This window comes from Protopterus annectens, chromosome 6.part0 (genome assembly GCF_019279795.1).
Source record: "Protopterus annectens isolate FY-2018-M chromosome 6.part0, PAN1.0, whole genome shotgun sequence".
In the NCBI taxonomy this organism is placed as follows: Eukaryota; Metazoa; Chordata; order Ceratodontiformes; family Protopteridae; genus Protopterus; species Protopterus annectens.
This window is the reverse complement of record NC_056737.1, coordinates 429498589-429519495: the sequence shown is the minus strand read 5'-3', so window position 1 is coordinate 429519495 and position 20907 is coordinate 429498589. Positions and strand designations below refer to the sequence as shown.

General features: G+C 40.1%; 1 protein-coding gene across 1 annotated transcript in view; it reads left to right on the top strand.

The window, feature by feature from the left end:
- Positions 1-20907, top strand: part of SPTBN5 (spectrin beta, non-erythrocytic 5) — a 1783454-nt gene that overhangs the window by 332012 nt on the left and 1430535 nt on the right. Inside the window, exons 10-11 of the mRNA XM_044073536.1 lie at positions 2112-2312; positions 8213-8419. Coding sequence (XP_043929471.1) covers positions 2112-2312; positions 8213-8419 — 408 coding nt within the window. The remainder of the gene's footprint in view (positions 1-2111; positions 2313-8212; positions 8420-20907) is intronic.

Below are 20907 nucleotides of genomic sequence, written 5' to 3'. Positions count from 1 at the left end.
AAATGTTAGTGTTCAAAAGGAGTAGGTGTGTCCACACAGTGCCACATTGTATACATTTCGCAGTCAGTCCATTTTGCTAATCTGTATGGGTTTCTTTGTTTGCATGCCATTGCGTGGATGTTAGCATGTGTTACATACCATACTGTTTCAGCCATTATGCAGACATGCAAGCTGTGTTTCCCCACACACTAAGAATGACAACTTCATGCTTTTTATGCTATGCACTGCACAAATCATCTATGAATCCCAGCCCATGTGTGTGGATACAATCATGTACAAACTTTCAGTGGTGATATCTGCTGAGTAGATATTTCTGTTTTCAGTGTTGGTAACTGAATGGGTAAAAGAAAAAGATGGCTGTGCTTTATTGCTTCATTTTACATATATATCTTTTAGTTTGCCACTTTTAACCATGATATAACATGGATGGCATGGAATAGTAGTTTAGTACCTGGATAAAGACAAACACTGTGGTTCTTCAGAGGTTCTAGTCTGTACCTCTCAATATCTGGGCATTAAAAATCATTGTAATGGCCTCTAAAAGCCATAACAGAGGGTCAGAAAGAGGAGCACTTACTTATTTTTCACAATATAAGAGCTTTATATACTCGAGCCATGTATAATTCTTTATTTTATAAAGCATGCACCCATAAATAGGTCTGACTTTATGAGAAACTTCTGTAAATCTTGGAGAAACAAGGGTAAATCTGAGGGCCAAAATCATAGCAGTATGCAAAAATCATAACAGTTGAAAGGTATGTTCCAAGTTTCCTAAAGATAGACAGCAAAGCTGCAGCCATGAGAGGAAAGCAACTAGTTTATAAATGAGACACACATCCCTTAATCATATGAAGGGACCTCTTGGAGGGAAATTGTGGTAAGAACGGTCTCCCAATTTGAAACATATACTCTGGCGACAAAAACTGATCTAAACAGAAACATTGGGATACTATATCAGTTTCTTAGAAGTATTCTTTGATACAATACCCCTAAAGATTACTAGGCGAGGTTGCAGGATAAGCCTTGGTTAATTTTTACTTTGTGACCAGAAACTGGGCGGCAATATTATTGCCATGAGTTACAATGATAATGCGAACAGTCTGCTGCTTTTAATGTAAAATGGAAAGCATGTGTTGTAGGTAACAAAGTGATTCTCTTTACCATGTCATTTGGAAAAAAAATGTTTAAGGTTATGATTAGAGTTTTAGAGTTAGGGATAGAGTTTTATGGTTAAAGATACAATTTTATGGTTAACGTTAGTGTTTTAGGTTTAGGATACAGCATTAAGTTTAGGATTAGGGATAGTGTTAGATTTTTATGGTTAGTGATAGAGTTTTAATGTTAGAGACAGAGTTTTAGGGTTAGAGTTAGAGTTTTAGGGTTACGGCTATAGTTAAAATTAGTGTCACTATATTTAAATGTCACTGATTACAAAGAGCCTTCAGGATAACTCACAATCACCTTCTGGAAAATAAGATACACAAATGCATTACATGTGACTGATGCAGGCCATTGGATTTATATAAGGCATACATCCTGTTCTTGTTTTATCTTACTTTACCAATAAACTGAACGTCTTTGCTATTTTTAATAAAATATAGATTTTTATATACATAGGTTCCACCTAAACCAAAGTGTGTGTGTGTGTGTGTGTGTGTGTGTGTGTATGTGTGTGTGTGTGTGTGTGTATGTGTGTGTGTGAGCTAGCAGAAAATGCACACACATTTGACAAGTCTCTGTGATACATGTTCTCATCATCTAATTTGTCCATGTATGTGTATGTAAATCCATTTTTCCACATTTGTGAATATGTGTGTTTAAGTTTGCGTATTTCTGTAGCCAGGAGAATAAGCAGTGATACAGATTTAAAGCGTCATCAGCAATAACAGTTTGTTTAGGTAACACATGATGTTCTGTTTTAAAACACTGCATATGCTGTCCTGAGAATGTTTAAATGGGGAGTGAATATTATGTGTCATTAATGTGGTTAGATACATATATGTATATGCAGGCATGTGTGTTTCTGTGTATGCACATGAATCCACAGAACTACATCGACTATTTAGTTAGTCCTTTGTTTTATGCATAACGTCTGTTTTTTTTTCCCTTAGGCTCTGGAAGCAGAGTGCATTTCTCACCAGAAGATTAGTAATAGTGTGGTGGCAAAAGGTCAGGAGATGTGCCGTGGAAATCATCCCAATGAGAAAGATATCCGCAAATGGGTTGATACTATTCAGAAACGGTGGAAGCAATTACTGGATGAAGTAGCCAATCGCAAGACCCGGCTGCAAGCAGCAGCACTTATAAAACAGGTGAAGAAATAAATGGCTCTGATTTTCAAAAGAGAATCCTATAAATGTATTCATATATTCCTGTAGCCCCCATTAGTTCCACTAATCTTAGTTTTTGACAGGCCTGATATAATCTAACATCCACAGTCTGTATGTACTTGATGAGGAAGATGAGGAAATTATCTCTTGATGTATGCTGGATAGTAAAGACAAGAAAAATTAGATGCAGATGGCAGCCAACTGTTTGCTATGAGCTAAGTTTTCTGCAAACCACCGTCCTCCCTCATAATATTGGCAAACAGGCAACAGTTGGCTAAATGTAAGCATGAAGGTCTCTTGCACACCCATACATACCTCTCAACCTCGTAGACCAAGAAATCTGCACAAAGTCAGTCTGAAACTCAAATGGCTCACATTACTTAGTGAATTAAGTCCTCAATGATTTGGTAGAAAAGCACAAATTTTAAGAGAATCAGACCAGAAATATGAGACAAGAATCTGGACATTCTGTCGAAATCTGGACAGTTGAGATATATGTGCACATCTTAGGCCACCGTATAGTGTTAGGTTACTAGCAGAAGGTTCTCATTTACCATAAGAATGAACTGACAATCCACTGTTCTAATCAGTTCACCCACTCAAAGAAGCCATCTAATCAGTAAGGGTCTACCCACAAACCTTGTCCTCTTCAAGCATTGTCAGATGTCTTACCTGTGTATTATTAGTTCACCATTTCTGTTTGTATTTCTGTCATATACTCCAGTTGTACTACATCCTTACTATCAACATCCAAATGACAGTATTTTCACAAGCATAATTTTATTGACTGTAATCAGTAACACTGATAAACTGTGTAAATAACATATGCACGTGAATAAATATATGATTATAGGTTTATTAGATTCAGGGAATGTGTGCACTTTCTCATGAGGAGCATAATTGTCATTAATCTATAGTGAATTCAAATGCAAACTGCCAGGAACTAAAGGTCTACTGCAGCAAAAAACAAACGAGTAAAAACAAACCACGTAGACCACTAGGCTAAAATAAAAATGAAGACTTTTATTACAGCAATGTTAACACATTCGGGAAAACTCTTCTTCAGACATAAAAGAGATTTCACCAAACAAGATTAAATACATACATATAGCCTATCAGCATTCTGAAACAATTGGAACAAATAAATTAGGTGTTAGGTCTGCACCTTCTGAGAACAGGTTTTAAAGGCACCAGTCCATTTAATCCTGGCTGTCTAAGGAGACAACAAATGTAAAATAAATAAATAAATAAATAATAAAGAATTTATTTATGATGATACCAAATGCATATGGTCTGTAAGCTATTAAAAAAACTGTTAAGGTTGAATAATTATTTTAGTGAGGAAGTTATTTTTCAAATTGTCTGTTTATTGGAGATAGTTTTGGATAATAATATTTTCATGTTTGGTCCACACTATTTTTGGTAGAAGCAGGGGGTAGCCATGGGCACCCCCTGCACAAAATTCCTATGCCAGTTTGGTTTTAGCCCAATGGGAGGATAATGTTTTAATCAACAGGGAACATGCATGGAAACAGTCCATTGTTTTTTTTATGGTCATTTTATAGACAACATTTTTCTTTTATGGGATGGAACAGTGGAATCTTTACAAGATTTTGTTAAGTATTTAGAATCATCTACAGATTTTTGGAGGTTCTCCATGAACTGCTCAGTTGCACAGATAGACTTCCTGGATGTGAGGTTGGATCATGCACCATCATCAATGCTTCCTTTGATGGATTGTATTCTTTGGACAACCATGAAAGATACTGTCTCCAGATGTGAAAAAGATGGGAAAACCTTGTCTGCTGTTGGAATCAGATTCTCAACCCCACAAAGACCATTTTCCCAGAACAAACGTGGAGGTAAGAAATTATGGTTCAAGAAATCACAAGGGCCTTTCCAGGATTCACAGGAGAGTTTTCCCTTAGAGGCAGAGAGAGAAAAAGCCATTATGGTAGACACTGCCCACATGGCAGAGGAGGTGCACAGAACCAAGGATCTCAAGATTCCTTCTCAGACAGAGCCTTTCAGTACTCCTGAACAGTTTCCCAACTATCCCTCTATGGAGGCAGTCAGGGGGTGCTTATCCTTGCACATAAATGCCTGGTTAGCCATTACAAATGACCACTGGGTGCAAAGGATTACATCCAGAGGATACTGCATTCCCTTTTTCAAAACTCCCATTCCAGAGAAAAATCTCCTCAATGTTCCACCTAATCAGAGGGAGTCAGCAGCAAAAGAAATTGCAAAGCTGCTCGATAAAAGAGTCATCTAGAAGGTGCCTCCAAACCAAACAGGATCCAGAATCTACTCAAGTTTCTTTTTAGTACCAAAAAAGACAGGGGACCTAAGGCCAGTCCTGGATCTAACCTTCCTAAACAAATCCATAAAGAACTCAAACTTCTGGATGATCAAGGTACAGTTTATTCTATCTCTCCACCAAAATGACAACTGAATGTGCTCAATAAATCTTCAAGATGCATACTATCACATCAAAATGACCAGGCACTCTTGAGGGTTTCTCCACTTCCAGCTGGAAGCCAGTCATTACCAATTCAGATATCTGCCCTTTGGCCCACCACAACCCCCAGGGTGTTCACCAAATGCATGGCAGTAGTAGCGGCTCACCTGAGACTGCTCAGATTCACCAGGCATTTACTCCTACAAGCCAGGGATTATCTGCCTCACCTAGTGAATACTCTGAAAATCACAATAAATCCTCAAACATCTCTACTATAGCCAGTCCAAGTGATGGATTTTATAGGGGCATGTCTAGGCACCCTCAACTGCCTAGTCCTCTTATCTTCAAGCAGAATTCTGTCCTTGAGATTACATGTCAGACAAATCCTAGCCATTCCTTTGCCACCTGCTGAATTAGTTCTCAAAGCACTAGGTTCAATGGCTGCAACCATAATGTTGGTTCCTACAGCTCACCTACACACGAGGATTCTTCAGTGGACTTAGCAGTACAATGGTCCCTACACATTAATCGACTGAATCATCCCATCAAGCTATTTCAAGTGAGCAAAGACTCCCTGTTTTGGTGGTTTCATTCAAGGGACGTCGAAGAAATACATCGATTTATTCTTCCTTCCTCCATTGGACACATTCTAAATAGGGTGGGGGGCATTACTTGGGATGAGTTGTTCAAGGCATGTGGTTGACAGAAGAGACCAATCTGCATATCAATGTTCTAGAAATGAAAGCGGTGCTTCTAGTATTGCAAGCCTTACAGAGCTTTCTTCCTCTAGGGACTATTACAATTCAGACAGACAACATGTCCATAGTTTTGTACATCAACAAATGGGGGGAACCAGATCTTACTTCCCTTTGTTGAGAAGCAATGAAAGTTTGGTAATGGGTGATCTCTTCCAACTGCTTTCTAGTAGCAATGCACATTCCAGGGAAATCCAACATTTTAGCATTCAGGCTCAGCAAACCCTTCTGATGACTCCTGAGTGGTCTCTAAATCAGTCTGTGGCAAACTTGATCTTTCTCAAATAGGGTCAACCTTGCTGTGACCTCTTTGCATCCTCTTCCAACAACAAATGCAGGAGGTTCTTTCCCCTCATCCCTCCTCATGAACATTCACCAGAGATGCTCTAATCCATGTTTGGCCATCCAGTCTCCTTTATGCTTATCCCCCTCTACCTCTCATCCCCAAATTTCTCCAGAAAGTGCAGAGGCTGAGGAGCAAAAGTAATCCTCATTGCACCCTTCTGGCTTTGACAAGTTTAGTTACCCTTCCTTTGGTCTTATCTGATACACCATCCCTTAATGCTGGATCCAAGCCCAGACCTCATTTCTCTCCTTTCAGGACAAACCCACCTAGATTTGATTGGCCTCAAATTGCCTGCATGGTTTCTCCAGTTCCAGTGATAGCTATATATTCCAGATGTTCTTCTCCAGTTAAAGAACTCTTGGTATTTTTACATAAAGCTTCCACCAGAAAGATTTACAAGAGCAAGTGGAAAGATTCTCCATTTGGGCTCAACAAAAACAAATGGATCCTTTTACCTTTCCCATTCCAGCTGTTCTTGACTTCCTTGCTTCAAATTTGCAGACTGGAGCAAGCTACTCTACTGTCAAGGTACAGTTAACAGCCATATCCAATTACCACATAGGTGAAAATTCTTCTTCTTTGGCTTCTTCCAAAGAAGTCCTTTGTCAGAGGTACCTTCTTACTTAGATCTTACTTAGACCTCAGATGAAAGACCCTACTCCTCCGTGTGACCTCACTATGTTCTTACAAGCCTTAGTTCACCTACCCTTTGAACCTTCCGCAAAAGTTGACCTCAAATTTTTATCATGTAATACTTTATTCTTGGTGGCTATAACCTTGGAAAATTTCAGAACTGCAAGCACTTTCTTTCAAACTGCCATATTTGATTTTCCATAAGAACAGTGTCACCCTACATATGAATCCAACCTTTTTGCCAAAATTTGCTTCTGAAAACAATACCAATCAATGCATCAATGTTCCTGTATTTTTTCCTAATTTCGAGAACAAGGATGAACATATCCTTCACCTGTTGGATGTACATAGACAGTTACGCTTTTATTTGGACAGAACAAAGACCTTCAGAAAATCTGACCAATTCATTTCTTTTTCTAAAGCAAAATTGGAGAAGCCTGTCTACAAGATAACCTTAGCTAAATGGATTACAGATTGCATTTCTTATGGTTCCTCTGCAAAAGGTATCACACCACTTGGGCATGTGAAAGCACATTATACTAGGTCAATGCCTACCTCAGCAGATTTTTGGTCTATTGATCATTTTTGTGCTGCCACCTCCTCTCCATATACTCATACCTTTGTTAAACATTACAAGTTAGATATTGTATCCAAAAATACAGCATCCTTTGGCTCTGTTGTGCTCCGGAATATCCTTCCATGTGGGCCACCCAAGAGATATGTAGCTTGGGACTGTGTCCCACAGGTTGAGGAAAGAATGAAAATGACGTCAGATAAAGAAGTTATGTGCTCATCACAATGTTTCAATTGTGTTGTCCATTTTCATTCTTCCTTAATCCCCCCCCCCCCCCGCTCTATCCCCCTTTTCTGGGAAGACTTACAGAGGTGTTTCAGGAACCACTGTTCCTTTTGAGCTCCTGATTTAATCTTCTTCCTATCTTATGATAATTTTCTATATATACATATATGTATTGTGCATATACAGCTGCAGTAACCTCAGTCTGAGGTAATCTGGAGGACAGGGGCATTATTGGTAAGGGATGAGCTCGACAGTCAGATCCTAAGCTATAAAACCGGACAAGTCAGATCTGAGGTTCGGATTCAAACCCACAGGCTGAAGAAGAATGAAAATGAACAACACAAATGAAACATTATGGTGAGTACATAACCTCTTTTTTTTTTCTTTTTCCAGTACATTAATGTAATGCGGTACTTTGCTGGCTGCTTCACAGTAGCAGTGGAAGCACTCTATTCTCTCTCATTTGTTAGTTCATTCACAGCAGGCTATTATTAAATATATAATATAATGATGGTAGGAATTCCTGCCATGCCTTTTGTGAGTGTTCTCATAATTCATTAAGCCAGATTTTGCTGAGTAATCATCTTTCAGTTTGTATGGGAGGAATAATTTGCTCTAGTTAATAATACCAGGGTATCTTAAAATGTAAGAAAGACATTGATGACTTAACTGTTTTTCTGGAGTGTACAGTTCTGTAACTACTATTATAATGGGTCTACCTTGTGTAGTAATCCTCAACATAATATGACAATTTTGACTTGTTAAATATATAGAGAGTTTAAGTCTACTACTACTACTATTGTCTTATCACAGTTCAGGAAGTACAGTATGACTGGAATATAAGCTGAGAAGTTATATTCCTTGTTTTATGTTTTTTTTTTTCTTTAGTACTTTGTTGATGCTAATGAGACAGATTATTGGCTACGGGAACATTTGTCTTTGATAACCAGTGAAGATTACGGTAAGGATGAGTCAAGTGCAGAAGCCCTACTGCAACGCCACATGCGACTGGAGAAAGAGGTTACTGCCTATGCTTCAGAGGTGCAGAGACTGAGAGACCAAGCAGTGACTGTTGCTGAGAAGGTTCCACTTACAGTATGTCATCCTGTGCTTCTTGGTATCTTTAATTTCTATAATAAAATATTTTGGTTATATAACAATGGATCATTTTACACAAATGCATTTCCAAAATTACACATTTCAACAAAGTAAAGGGTATTACTGTGTATTTGTTTAAATTAACAAATACTGTGACACATACAAATTTATATATGTAGTTAATAATTTATTAATATAATGGAGAAACAACAGAGCAGAGGTACCCTTTTTTAACAAATGCATATGCCAAAACACAGAGCAGTAAACCTTACTGGTAATTAAATGCTTCTACAGCAATATATTTTCTTTAATATCTTTGAATACCTTCTGAGGAAAAACTGTAACAGTGTGTGTGTGTGTGTGTGTGTGTGTGTGTGTGTGTGTGTGTGTGTGTGTGTGTATTTTGAATGTTTGGTAGTAGATCCCATTAGCAAAATGAGGTAGGTTAGAAAATTTATAGAAATTCCTGACACGTAAATAAACAGCAGGATTTTGTGCCATGTTTTAGTTTGTGGCAAAATTCTGTTCATTTAGGTTAACAACTGAATCTAAAGCTTTCTGTACTGGTTTCAGTCTGTCTGCATGGTCTGTTTTTTGGACTTTAATCTTTCCTGTGCTCAGACTGAACAAAGCTTATTAAATAGGATCTACACAGTTTGATATCAAAGTGCTTTTTCATTGTCATAATACAGTGAACTAGGAGGTAATTGATGCTACCCAGTGTTTCTGATTTCTAAAGATGGCTATGTCAGAAAGAAAAAAAATATTGTGGGTTCAGATTATTATATAAAAGGGTTATTTGCATTTTCCAGGATCTAAAACATAACGAATGTCCATCTTGCTGTGCTCTGAACCAATCACAGGCTGCTACTTTTTTTCACATGGGATAATGAACACCCCAGACTACAGCAAGCTTTTCAGTCAAAAGTGTTTTCATATTTTCAATTTATTGTATTGTCATTTATGACTCAGTCAAAACAGCATTTAATCAAATTACATAGACCCTGATATTTCTTGATGATTTAACACTGTGACTGCATTTGCCACGTTGAGACTATTTACCAGTTTCTTTAAACCCACTGAAACTCTCTAAAATACACACCTCATCTTTAACTATTTTTCTCCATCTTTGCACTCATGCAGCCTAGTCTTTTAAATTGTTTTTTGTGGGGTTCTCTTGAGATATTCTCTATACAAGGGTTGGGCTGATACCTATGCTCTCCCTCACAAAGTCCTCACCCCCTTTCCCAAATGTTTTGGCACCACAAGGTAATTATTCTTGCTGAGTAACATTTTTAAATCATTTCAGCTGGCTTACTGGAACTCCTACTGCCTCCCCAGCTGCAATAGGCCCCTGAAAATGGAATTTGTGAAATCTTTCATCAGTATTAATGTCACAGTTACTTTTAATTTTGCTGATATTGTACTCCACTGATTTTTTTTTAAATATTGAATGAAGAATCGGTGCTGACATACCATTAGAGACAATATGTGAGTACTGAGGAACATGTGTGAAAGTGATCAGTTCCAGTTATTGTGCTTTTACTATTTTTCACCATCTCACCCAGATTTCCTATTTATGTTAAGACCGTGTATTTGTTTAATACAATTAAGTGAAATTAATAATTGAATACTGTCTATTTCTGCTGATTCTTTCTTGTTGACTGCCATTTTTGTTCAGTAACTGTAGTATACTGCTTCTAGACACCACAGTCTTTTTTGAATTGCTGCTTATTTTAAATTCATGCTGCATGTTTTATTTGAAAAAAGAATCAATCTTTCTCAGTTTGGAATACGTGTCTCTCAAGCCAGTGAATCAGCAATTGTATATGCATTGTACTCTTCTCAATTGTTGACATCATATTTTGTATTGGTGCCCAAGTTTAAAACCCACTACAGGAGCTTGCAGCACCTTTTTGGTGCATCTTCTTTTAAATAGCAGCTGATGGTGTCAGGAAGCTCCTCGGAAGGCAAAGTTAATGTTGGCTAACTCCATTTTTTAATTTCTTTTAATCTCTGTCTTGTGCTATAACACTACTACTTTCTTATTTTTTGATCCTAGTCTAGTCTGATAATTCTATTTTTGTTCAGTCACACTGTGCTTCTATTTTGTAGTTAATCTTAAAGTTGGTCTCTGCAACAGCAACTTGCAAATCACCCCACTGGCATACAAGGAACCCTGTTCATTAACTGCTGTTTATCTCATGCTAAACTAATAAGCTTCCCAAAGGCATCAATTCACCAAGGCCATCTATTTTATCAACATTGTAAGGCTTCCTGTGTTATTATTTGGTAACAGATAGTGTGCATCTCCAATTCATGCGTTTAACTGCTTTCACGACAGGAAGTATGCACCCCCATGTAGCCTTTTCTCATCCTTAACTATTCTTTTTTCTTGCCCAAATCTTTATTTATTACTTACCAAAGTGACCCATTTTGCAACAAACTCTGTGTATCATAGACTTTTCTTATCAGTCTGTATATCCCCCTAATTACTTTGACTATATTTGTAGTACAATTATAACTGCAATAGTGCTAAAATTGCTTGATGATTTAACACTGTGACTGCATTTGCCATACTCAGCTTTGATGACAATTTCTTTAAGCTCACTGAAGCCCTCTAAAATACTCAACTCACCTTTTACTATTTATGTTTTTTTTCTTCTTTTCAATTATACTGGCTAGCCTTGTAGATTGTTTTTTGTGTAGCTTCTCTTGAGACATATGTATTCAGGGTTTTAGCACTGCTACATTTGCCCTCACTTTGCTCAGACGCACTTCACTTATCTGCCCTATAACCAATTCACACTCCCACCCCTCCTCCTCTAATTTTATATCTACACTATATAGGTTCATAGGTTCATAGATAGATTCTAGGCTGTTGGCCCTGGAGTCTATATAAGCCTAGTCAAAAAGGTTCCCTGGCTTTCGCCACCCAAGAAAATTATTTTCCTGTGCCCCTATCAAGCAGTGCTGCAGAAGTGATCCCCGGGGTGAATTTTCTATTTCCCATCCAGTCATCATGATTTTTCTTAAAGAGGGCCCATGAGGAGCTTTGCTTGACATGAATGGGTAGTTTGTTCCAGAGTATGGGAAGCCTCTGGGACAGGGATCTAGCCCTCCAGCATGTTCTGTTTATTGTGATGACAAGGTTTAGGTCCCTGGAGTGTGTAGTTTGGAGAGACTGGGATTTCTTTAAGTGTAGCATGTCCAACAGCTCTGGGTTTGACATAGCTTCGTATGTTAGGCAGAGATTGCCTCTTAGTAGGCAATATGTGATGAAGCAGAGCTGGAATTTTTTGAGACGGTCTGCGTATGGCATCTTTTTGAGGCCGGTAATCCTTTTAGTGAGGTCTTTCTGTGACCTTTCCAATTGTTGTAGGTGTCTTGTAAGATGCATGCCAAACATGGCATTGTACTCTATAATGGGTCTGATGAAGGATGAGTAGAGAGGAACGATGACCTCCTTTTCTCTAGAGGAGAAGCCTTTTGTGATGAGGTGTGCCATGTAGAAGGAGTTCCTGACTACTGTGGCAATGTGGTTATTAAAGAAGAGACTACTGTCCACCTGTGTCCCGAGGTCTCTTATCACACTTTTAGTGTTTAGTGTGCTACCGCCTATGTGGTAGTTCTTGGGTACTGAGTTTTTCCCAAAGGGGGTGACAATGCACTTCTTGGCATTGAGCTTGAGGCCATGACTTTGACACAAAGCATCTGTCTCTATGAGGCCCTTTTGTAGAATGTCTACATCATTAGGTGATTCTATTATGGCTCCCAGTTTGCAGTCATCTGTGAACTTTGTTAGTCAAAGACCTTCTGTGTTGGCCTGCACTTCAGGGAAGTAGATGCCGAACAGGAGAGGACCCAGGACCAAACCCTGTGGTACTCCACTCGTCACTGGTCTGAAGTCTGACTTGGAGTCAGCTACTTTTACTGTATGGGTTCTGTCAGTGAGTCAGTTGGCCACCCATCTTGTGATATAGGGATTTATGCCCAGTTTAGTGAGTTTATCTATAATTCCAGAGTGGGGGATGGAATCAAAAGCCTTGGCGAGGTCAAGATAGGCTTTGTGCACTACCTTTCCCTCGTCTACGGCTCTAGTGACTGCTTTAAAGAAGTCAGTCAGGTTTAGTAAACATGATCTACCTTTTACAAACCCAAACTGAGTGGGATCCAGGGTTTGGAGGTTACCTATGTCTTTGCTTATAAGCTCCAAGACAATACGTTCCATGGCCTTGCAGACTAGGCTCGTCAGGCTAATGGGGCGGTAGTTTCCTGGGTTTGTGGTGGCACCCCCTTTGTGGAGTGGGATAACTGTCGATGTGCACCATTCAGTATGCACATAGCCTGAGGTGAGGCTATAACTGAACATGGTACTGAGGTGGGGTGCCAGTTCGTTCTGTAGTTCATGCAGTACGCAGCCTGGGATGTTGTCTTGTCCCATGGATGCTGTGTTCTTGGCTTTGGAGAGTGCAGTCTTTACTTATTGATCCATGATTACAGGGGCTTTGCATTCTTCCGGTATTAAGATGGGCTCTTTGGAGGGTGAGAAGGGGGTAAAGTTAGCACTGAACTTCTCTGCCAGGATGTTGGCAATATCGGTTGGTTCTGTATATTTAGTGCCATTGTGCTGTAGCTCAGAGCAGATCTGAGTGTTGCCACTGAGATTCTTGACATAGCTGTATAATGCTTTGTGGTTGTCTTTGGAATCCGTGGCGATTTTATTTTCATAACTGGGCTTGGAGGATTTTATGAGGGATCTAAGCTTCTTGCTGAGGCTGACCAGGGAGTTCCTCCAATCTTGGGATTTTACTCTTTTTTGCAACAGCTTCTTCCTTCTGTTGTAGCGTTTGTTTATGGCAGGGGACTGACAGATTGGCTTCCTTTTTTTGGAGGATAGCATCTTGGTTCTGTTGGGGATGGCACGATCCATGCACTCATGTATGTGCTTATACAGTGGATTTGTGTAAGATTCAGCAGTCATACCTCTATTTTACGTTTGCATGGGTGTTGTGAAGTTTGCCACTTCTGTCTTAAGAAGCATGATGTTGGCTTTGGAGTAGTTTTTGATGGTGGTTTCCTTAATGGGGGGGGTGGGGGTGGGATATGGATGTCTAGGGTGATTAGCTTGTGGTCGGATCTGACCAGTGAGGAGTTGACCTCTAGCATGGAACACCGGTTACCCATATTGGTAATGATCAGGTCCAGGATATTGCTGCCCCTGGTGGGGGTGTGGACAAGCTGATCCAAGGCATTAGAATTTATGAATTCCAGAAAATGTTGAGCGAATGAGTTGGTACATGAATAGTTTTCCCAGTTGATGGTAGGGTAGTTGAAATCACCCATAATTAAGGTATTGGGTTGTACCTTAATATTTTCCAGTATCTTAAGAAATGAAGAGTGGGAATCCTGGGGCATGGTGGGGGATCTGTAAGAAGCTACAATCTGGATTGCAGTCTTGCCCAGTGTAAGCTGCACTTGGATAATTTTGGATGCATTATGTTGAGCAACTAGCCTGGAGGTGTGGATATCCTTAATGAATATGGACACGCCTCCGCCTTTAGTGTTTCGGTCAGGTTAGGTGGCCAAAAGGTGTGGTATGAATTATAGCCTGGTAATGCAGCGGTGCTCTCTGGAGCCTTGAACCAGGTCTCTGTCACTGCACAGATGCCAGTGTTGTCCATTTTAAGGAGTGCCTCGAGTGAGTGCATTTTGAAGTTTAGACTTCAAGCATTGAGTAGCATTACCCTCAGAGTTTGCTTGCTTGTACCTGTTACGGTAGTGAATTTAGCATTTGAACCTTGCCTAAAAAAGGCACTATAGGGGTGGTAAGAGCCTTAGCCAGTGCCCAGAATCCCAAGGGCGACAGGTGCAGGCCATCTCTGGCAAAGCATCATGGTCTGTCGACCATGTCATCCCAGGCAGACAGATACTGGATCTCCTTAGAATGACACCAGAAACTTAGCCAATTGAAGTCAATCATTTTGTCCTTGTACTGTAGTATAATTCTGGGTGATGGTAGGATGCCACTCAGGGCTAGGATCATACCTGCCTGGGCTACAAGATCCGAAAGCTCCTCCATGTCTCTTTTCATGTAGTACAGGGAGGTATGTCTCATGTCATTCACACCAACATGGTCAATGACAGAGTCATATTTGTCCTTGTTGTGGAGTGACCTGAGTGCGTGCATTATGTGGTGGATCCTGGCACCTGATAGGCAGCTGACAGTAACTTTCTCCTTGTTTAGCCTGGTGAGTGGGACATCAGTGTGCCTGACTATAGAGTCACCTATGACTAGTGTGTTGGGTACGTTGTTTTGCCTTATGGGCTGAGGTTGAGTGGCACACTGATTTTCTGGGCTATGTGTCATTTCTGCAGTGTTGGTGTTTCAGCTTAAGAGGTCTATGTTGCTTAGGCAGATTTTTATTGAGAGCTTCTGTGAATGTGGGTGTGTGCCTTGTGTTTCTATGTGTGGATTTTGAAGGACTATGTGTTGAGTGTGGTGTGGTGAAGGTGTTAACCTTCTCCTCTTTACTGTCTAGTCCAGTCTTGGCAGGAGAGACCTTGGCTTCCAGTATGGCTATATAAGTGCATCTCTCACAGGCTGTAGTGTTGGGTGGTAGGAGGAGAGGGTTGTCAGTGTACATGAGGCAATTGCTACATTGCCCAAGGTGCCCAGATTCATCAGGTGGACAGGAGAAAACACTGGGAGCTGACCCATGGACATGCCTGGATAGGTGCTTATTAATTTAAGTACTAAGAACTGCTTTCCTCTTGACAAGTGAGGAAAGTCAAGTGCTGTAGTAATTTGCAGTTTATTTAGTGCTTACAACAAGTTCTGTGCAAGTGCTGAGAACAAGGAAACAGTTTTTAGCTAGTTTTAGCACCAATCCCAAGAAGAGAAGCAAGCCACGGCCTGTTTGGTGATCCACAGCCTTGTCCCAGATGATGCAAGGGTCTGCAGGCTTGTAGCCTTTTTCTGGTAGATGCCTCGAATAGCAACCAGACCAACCAGGTATGTTAAGCATAGACACTCACTCACCAACCAGAAAGAGTTAGGAATCAATGCACTCTGCTCCTACTCTCACCAGGATCAGAATATAAGCACAGATTCTAAGCTGTCACCTATAAAGCAGTTATTAAGCTTTCTGGTGATCAGCAGTCTCCAGGAAATAATGTAACTGCACTCATCTCACCAGGAGAAAACAGAAGCACTAATCCCACGATGACTACTGAGAGACAGAATGTGGGCTCTACAATAATCGGTGGTCTTGCAATAGATGCTTAAATGTAAGATGAAAAAATGGTTTATCCTAAACACTGCAGTGTGCACTAGAGGAGTTAGATGTGAAAGTAGGTAACTTAAGTTTTACCTGTTGAAAAGTTAAGTTTTAGTGGAGAGTCACTATTTTTAAAACAGCAAGATAGATTGAAAGGAGTGGTCACTTTTGTATTCTGGTACTATGGAATACAGTAGGGTAGCCAATAAATTTAAATAGTTGAAGGGGAGTGATTTCACAAAATGATAATTTTGTGCTTACTCACACCAGGCAGTAAAAGCAGAGAGAAAATGGGAGATGTGGTCAAATTAACATAAGGGGCAGGCAACTAGAAAGATACTGGTGTTTAAGAACACAACAGTAACCGGGTTACTTTTTGAGAGGGTGGGAAAAATTTCTGTCTGACTCACAAGAGACAGAGCTGCGGTCTCTTTTCAAGTTTTAGTATGCACTTAAAACCAGAATACAAGTAAAACACAGTGTAAAGAAAACAAATCACATTACACAAAATAGAAAAAGGCAATAAAGTAATACAAAACACAACAATAAAAAGCAAACTAACCTTTCCCTCACAGCAAACTGTAGTAGAATCTGGGTGAGCCTTTCCAGTAAAGCTCTGAAATGTTTTATTTTACCCTTTAAATAGAAGGTTTAGTTCCTAGCTCCACCCCCTCAGTTCACAGATGATTAACCTTAGCTGGCCTGTTGTAACTTAAGTGTGACTCCTTAATTGACCTCTTCTAATTTCTGTCTGACTCACAAGAAACAGAGCTGTGGACTCTTTTCAAGTTTTAGTATGCAGTTAAAAGCAGAATACAAGTAAAACACAGTGTAAATAAAACAAATCACAGTATTGTTTGTGTCTTTTGGCTTTTCCCGGTTAGGGGTCGCCACAGCGGAACTCCGGTCCGCTAATGATTGGTAGTTGATTTTTACGTGCCAAGTTACCAGCCCTGATGCACAACCTTCAACGAAGGTACGCCCATGCATGCATGTCTCCATGCAGAAGACGCTCTAGCTGAGAATCGAACCGGACAGCGTCTTACTGTGAGGCGACAACGCTACTACAGCACCACCACTGCGTATACAAAATAGAAAAAGGCAGTAAAGTATTACAAAACACAACAATAAAAACAAACTAACCTTTCCCTCACAGCAAACTGTAGCAGAATCTAGGTGAGTCTTTCTTAATCCCTACCCTTTCTCTCATACTTAGCCTATCAGTGGATATGGCATCTATTTCAGTATCAAGAATTCTTACCTAACTTTCATTATGTAACTCCTCCTCCTTTTACTCGTCTTGTTGATGACACCATTATCTGTTATCACCCACACTCTCCTTAAAACCCCTTCTACTACTTCTTTCTCCATTTCATTTACTACTCTCTCTTTATGCTAAACTTTGTTATATTCCCTGATTTCATTTCTCTTACTCCTAATAATCAATATCCTATACTATACAATCAAACCTAAACCACACAAGCAACTCCCATCTCATTTTATTATCTACATTCCATTCTCACAACAATCTCTTCTTCATCTTAGCTCTACATCTTTCTTCTAAGATGATTTGTTTTTCCCAGATCTAAACTTTCCATGCTAATTATTATATATAACTCATCACTACATTATCTCTTATTTCTTCTGTGAATAAAAATGTTCCTTCTTTACATACAGTCCTCCTGCTCCTTCTATCTAACATCGCATGTTATATCACAATCCTACCTATCATACATTCTCTCACTATTCTATTCTCCAATCACAACAGTGCTCACCCTCATCCAATAACCTCTCTCAGTTCCAAACCATCCCTCAAAATGTTTTTAACTCCATTAAAAACTAGCTCAGAGAACACCAACTTCTCCTAAACTCCAAAAAATGAAACTTCTGTTTCTTCCGAAATTCCTAACACCCCTCAAAGACAACTTTAAAATATCTTGCTTAACAGCACTAAAGTAGAAGTAGAAGTGCTATTTCTCATGAAGCTGTTTGACATTGTAATAGATGATCAAATGAGAATCTACCTTTATATTCAAAATTGTATAAAAAAGTCACTAGAAATTTGGTATACTCTACAAATAAAAAAATCATCACCAATACTTCTAGAGTCACACTTGCCAAAGCTTACCTCCTCCCATCTCTGTTTTCTGCCTTCCCCGTTCTTATCAATATACAGAGCCCCCTCCAAACTAAACTGCAGATATGCTACAAAAAAGTCTTCTTACAGATCCCATCACTGCATTGCCCTTAAATTCTTAAAATCACTTGAGTTATCCCATCACATTAAGTTTACTTAACTTCTCTTTGCCCATAAAATCATATTCAAATCTTCATCCTTCTCTGCAACCAGCTCCATTTTAATTACTACCAGCCAAACTGTCTACTTTGTTTATCTGAAAAACAACTCCTTGAAATTTACAACCAAAAAAAAAAAGAAAGGTCAACTCCTGTATTTAAACTCAGTGGGGAAAACATGGAATTCACTACCCACTGACACCAGAATAATACCTAACATTCAACTGTCCAAACACTCCTTAAACGCATTCCTTTTTAGTTCTCACCTCTGTTCCTGTTCCACACCTGGATAATAATTTATCCTTCATTCTTCATCCTATTGTCCTTTTCCTTTCTTTTTCTTCTCCTTATTTCTTCTCTCACCTCTATCTTCTTTTTTCCTCACATCTTAGTTTTTCAAAAACACCTTGCTCCCCACCCTAATAATCTTTTGCTTTCTCTTCTTAATTTTTTCCTCTCTTTACTCTATTTTAACTTTTATGGCCATTATCTCCTATCCCTCCATTTCTAATGCCTCTTCCCTTGAATTTTCTTTGTTCTTATTTGCTTCTTCCTCGATATACCTTGTTACTCATAGGTTCATAGGTTGGTACTAGGCTATTGGCCCTAGGGCCTATACAAGCCAAGCCATAACAATTCCCTGGCTATTTCTTCCCACACTATTTACTTCCCTGGACCCCTGTCTAGCAGGGTGATGGACATGATCCCTGGGGTGAATTTCCTTTCTCTCATCCAATCATCAAGGTTCCTTTTGAAGAGGGCCAAAGAGGCACTCTGCTTGACATGTATGGGCAATCTATTCCAGAGTCTGGGGAGTCTCTGTGTCAGGAACCTATCCCTCCAGCATGTTTTGTTTATTGTGATGACAAGATTTAGATCCATGGAGCGTGTGGCTCTGAGGGATTGGGATTTCTTTAAGTGTAGCATGTCCAACAGCTCTGGGTTTGACATGGCCTTGTATGTAAAGCAGAGATCGCCTGAGAGTAGACGATATGCGACAGAGTATAGCTGGAGTTTTTTAAGGCGGTCAGCATAGGGCATCTGCTTTAGGGCTGTGATTCTTTTAGTGAGGTATTTCTGTGGCCTTTCCAGTTGTTGCAGATGTCTTGAGAGGTACATACCAAATGGGGTATTGTATTCAATAATAGGTCCAATGAGGGATGAGTATAGTTTGACAATTACCTTCTTTTTTCTGGATGAAAAGCCCTTAGTGATGAGGTGTGCCACATAGAAGGATTTCCTGACTGTTGTGGCAATGTGGTTATTGAAGGTGAGACCACTGTCCACCTGTGTCCCTAAGTCTCCTATCACACTTTCGGTGTTTAGTGTACTGCCACCTATGTGATAATTCATGGGTATATGTTTTTCCCAAAGGGAATAACTATAAATTTCTTGGCATTGAGCTTGAGCCCATGGCTCTGGCACCAATCATCTGTTTCTGTAAGGCCCTTTTGTAGAGTATCCACATCATTTGGGTTTTCAGTAATGGCTCCCAGTTTGCAGTCATCTGCAAACTTTGTTAGCCAGAGTCCCTTAGTGTTGGCCTGTACTTTAGAGAAGTAGATGCCAAACAAGAGAGGGTCCAGGACTGAACCCTGAGGTACTCCACTTGTCACTTGTCTGGAGCTGGATTTGGAGTCAGCTACTTTTACAGTTTGGGTTCTGTCAGTAAGCCAGTTGGCAACCCATCGAGTGATGTAGGGATTAATGCCCAGCTTAGTAAGTTTATCTATGATTCCAGAGTGGGGGATGGTGTCAAAGGCCTTGACGAGGTCCAGATAGGCTGTGTGGACTGCCTTACCCTCATCCACAGCTCTGGAGACTGATTCAAAGAAGTCAATAAGGTTCAGGAGACAAGATCGGCCCTTCACAAACCCAAACTGGGTGGGGTCCAGTGTTTTAAGGTTGCCAATGTCTTTGTTTATAAGTTCCATGATAATACGTTCCATGGCCTTGCAGATCAGGCCCATCAGACTGATGGGGTGGTAGTTCCCGGGATCCAAAGCGGAGTGGGATAACTGTAGCTGTGTGCCACTCAGTGGGCATGAAGTCTGAGGTGAGGGTATCATTCAACATGACACTTAGGTGAGGTGCCAGTTAATTTTGTAGTTCATGTAGTACACAGCCCGGGATGTCATCTGGTCCCATGGATGCTGTATTCTTAGCTTTGGAGAGTGCATTTTTTACCTGTGTGGCTGTTATTACTGGAATTTGGCAATCTTCCAGTACTGAGATGGGCCATTTAGGGGGTGAGAGGGGGGTGAAGTTGGCACTGAATTGATCTGCCAGGATATTGGCAATATCCTTGGGATCAGTATATTTAATGCCAGTCTGTTATAGCTCAGAGCAGGTCTGAGCATTGCCATTTAGATTCTTGACATAGTTATAGAATGCCTTGTGGTTGTCTTTGGAATCTTTGGCAATTTTATTTTCATAACTAGCTTTGGAGGATTTTATGAGGGATCTCAGCTTCTTACTGAGGCTGGTAAGGGAGTTCTTTGCATCCTGGGATTTTCCTCTTTTCTGCAACAGTTTTTTCCTTTTGCTGTAAAGTTTGTTTATGGCAGGGGACCACCAGATTGGCTTCCTTTTTTTGGAGGAGAGCATCTTGGTTCTATTTGGGATGGCACGATTCATGCATGAGTGGATGTGCTCGTACAGCACCTTAGTGTAGGACTCAGCAGTCGAACTTGCAATTCCCGTCTGCATGGGTGTCATGAAGTTTGTAACTTCTGACTTGAGTAGCATGAAGTTGGCCTTGGAGAAGTTTGTTATGGAGCTTTCCTTACTGGGGGGTGGGATGTGGATGTTAAGGGTGATTAGCTTATGGTCTGACCGGATCAGAGAGGGGTTGACCATAGGTGTGAAGCATCGATTTCTCATGTTGGCAATGACCAGGTCTAGGATATT